This window comes from Topomyia yanbarensis, chromosome 1 (genome assembly GCF_030247195.1).
Source record: "Topomyia yanbarensis strain Yona2022 chromosome 1, ASM3024719v1, whole genome shotgun sequence".
NCBI classification, from domain to species: Eukaryota; Metazoa; Arthropoda; class Insecta; order Diptera; family Culicidae; genus Topomyia; species Topomyia yanbarensis.
Window position 1 is genome coordinate 159,162,145 of NC_080670.1, and position 2,769 is coordinate 159,164,913.

Consider the following 2,769-nt stretch of genomic DNA (forward strand, 5'->3'; position numbering starts at 1 on the left):
CCGAATTTAGCACGAATCGAGCAAAACATCTGACAAAGATGTGGCAGGAAGCGTACAGAGATCTTAGCCGTACATTCCTGGCTGGATTCTGGATAAAAGTGAGCAGCATCGGTTGGTTTAACCGCTTCTGTCAGAAACGGTTGTTGCCTTTGAACGAATTCTTTGACAGAATTCTCGCACAAATCGCGCAAAATGCTCGCAGAAACTCTGCCAGCATCAATTTCGCTTTGCTCAACTTTTGCTAACTTTCTGCTTGCCACGGTGACTGGGAATTTGCATGGAAGGCGCGTTTCCAATGAAACGTACAATATCCCAGTTAAACTCATTCCGGAACCGGTTCGGATTTCTAAATGGAGTCATTATGGATTCCAAATCAAATGCAACAACCGATTCCGACTCAGAATCGGTTGTTGCATTTGATTTGGAATCCATAATGACTCCATTCAGGATTCCGAAACAAATTCCGAATGGTTTGACCGGGATTGATGTTGGCTACATATAAAATGCAATCTGGCCACCCTGCTTCGTCATACCTTCTTTCTCTTGTCAATTTAAGGCGAGTTGAGTTAGCTCAAATTACTCAATTTCGATTACGCCAATAAACAATCTCTTTTTCACATAATATTATGTGTATTACTGAATATTTATTATTAAAAATTGCTAAAGATTAAAAGATTTGTTTCAGTTACTATGTCGGAACAACGGCTATATGTGGGGGAGGCTGTCTCCTACCAAAATAATATTACGAACCGGCCAGTCGAAAAAGGAGGTAAGTCTAAACACAAACAGATACAATTTCGTCTCGCTTATTTTCTCAAAAACATTTCCAATGGCATTTGTAATTTGTCGCAATATGTTTAAATTCTGCATTACGCGGTCCTTTTCAAACGAATGTGATTTACATTCTTATTGTCGATTGCAAAAAGAGACAGAAGTAAGATATGAACGAACCATATTCGTTTGAAAAAGTATTGTCAGATCTAGAGATGCGCCGAATATTCGGGCCGAATACAAGCCAATTTTGATTAACGGTACGCCGAATAATTAAACATTAAATATTCGGCTGAAAGCCGAATAGGACTGTTCGGTGCATCTCTGTTGTAGTTACCGTTCTGGATCACTATCTCGGCGAACTGTTTTTTTTCCTAGCGTCTCCATTCAAACTGGACGATTTTTGTCGGTTGTGCCTACGACAGTGCGGCTCGGCCCGGATGCAACCATTGAAAAGTCATTCCACGAATTTCGGCAGCGAAACTGTATCCTTTCCTGATATGCTAACGTACGTGTACGGACTGCCATCGAATCTATCGGAGCATTTGCCGCAACGCATTTGCGAACGGTGCGTCAAGCGACTGGAGGTAGCTTATAGGATCTGTAGGGAGTTCAAAGAGAAGGAAACACTTTTACAGCGATTCTACTTCAATGGATCGGTGCTCAAAGGGTAATTATAGGCGTAACTTGTACAGTTCATCCATTATTCATACAGTTTACACCGTAGGTTGATCCAGTACCAGAATTTTCGTACAATTCCGCGCCCTGATGATATTGCAACAGAACAGTTGGAATTGGGAGCGACGAAAAATCAACAACTGTGTAACAAAAAACACAGCGATAAGCCGGAAGTGCTATTGGATAACAATGATCCGCTACAATCGAACGAGGAAACTGCAAAAGAAGATCAAACGTTTGAATTAAGATCGGACGGTTTGTTTCAATGTATGATGTGTCCTCAAATGTTTGAGGATAGACAAAGCTGTAGAGAGCACTACGGTTGTCACGAAGCTTTGCGGCAGGGGCTCTATAAATGTCAATTTTGTAACAAAAGCTTTGGCAAGAAATTTGACGCGTCGAGACACGAGCGTAGGGTACATAATGCAGCGCCGAAGGAGACAAACACCGTTCAAAATTTCGATGATAAAAAGTGTCGAGAATCTGACGAATCTAATTTCGCAGATAACACCACTACAGCGATCTCATTCGAACAGGTGTTCAAAACGGAAGAGGTGATTATCAAACCAGAACCATCTCTATTAGGGGAAACGGACGGAGAGAGCGCAGTGTCTTCGGGATCGGAGTACATACCTGAACAAACGACAGTTACGAAAGCGAAGAGACAGAAACATAACTACGTAGCGGGACCGGATGGGCTCTTCCAGTGTGCCAGCTGTTTACGGACATTTTCCAAAAAGAAACAATATTCTGAGCATTTGCACGTACATAACGCCCTGCGTTTGGGTCGCTACAAGTGTGAGTTGTGCGAAAAGCTATTTAGGAAAAGGTACCATCTTAATCGACATGTGGATACGATACACTTGGGTATTCGCCGGAAGTAATAAAGTGTGTGTGTGCAGCATAATTTCTGCAACCGCGTTCGGTGGTTGAAAATATAAATCAAGAGGCGGTTATTTAAACAGCAACTACTCGATTTTTAGACGTTTCATTTCAAACTCGAAATCCTGTAGAATCTGGAAAAGGCAACCGTATTCGTTCCATTTTTAACCATTGGCTAGTTGCTCAAACTCGGGAGTTTCTAGAAATTGCATGAAACTAGAATGTTTTACAAAAATCTGCTTGTTCTTCTGGGTAGTGTATAGGAGTCATCGATGATGCGAGCTGGCGTATATTGGGTTGTGTGACAAGGTCCGGCTGGTTTTGATTCGTCTGCTTCTGCTTTTTGATATCACGTCCGTTTTGGGGAAGATGTGCAGTAGCGCTGTTACATTAAAAAAAATGGTCGAATATGATTGACAGTCTACCTTCTGATCTCGC

At 41.9% G+C, this 2,769-nt stretch overlaps 1 protein-coding gene across 1 annotated transcript; it reads left to right on the forward strand.

The window, feature by feature from the left end:
* Positions 1-559: 559 nt before the first annotated feature.
* Positions 560-2,425, forward strand: LOC131679080 (zinc finger protein 454-like). The gene is made up of 3 exons (XM_058959640.1): positions 560-769; positions 1,150-1,441; positions 1,499-2,425. The coding sequence occupies exons 1-3, from the start codon at positions 691-693 to the stop codon at positions 2,331-2,333; spliced, it is 1,206 nt and encodes a 401-aa protein (XP_058815623.1). The 5' UTR covers positions 560-690; the 3' UTR covers positions 2,334-2,425.
* The last annotated feature ends 344 nt before the right edge of the window (positions 2,426-2,769 follow it).

Excerpts from the sequence above, each read along its gene's own strand:
- LOC131679080 (XM_058959640.1), top strand. The coding sequence starts at position 691 with ATGTCGGAACAACGGCTATATGTGGGGGAGGCTGTCTCCTACCAAAAT. Across the intron at positions 770-1,149 it reads CCGGCCAGTCGAAAAAGGAG|CGTCTCCATTCAAACTGGAC; the intron begins GTAAGTCTAAAC and ends TTTTTTTCCTAG. Across the intron at positions 1,442-1,498 it reads AATGGATCGGTGCTCAAAGG|GTTGATCCAGTACCAGAATT; the intron begins GTAATTATAGGC and ends TTTACACCGTAG.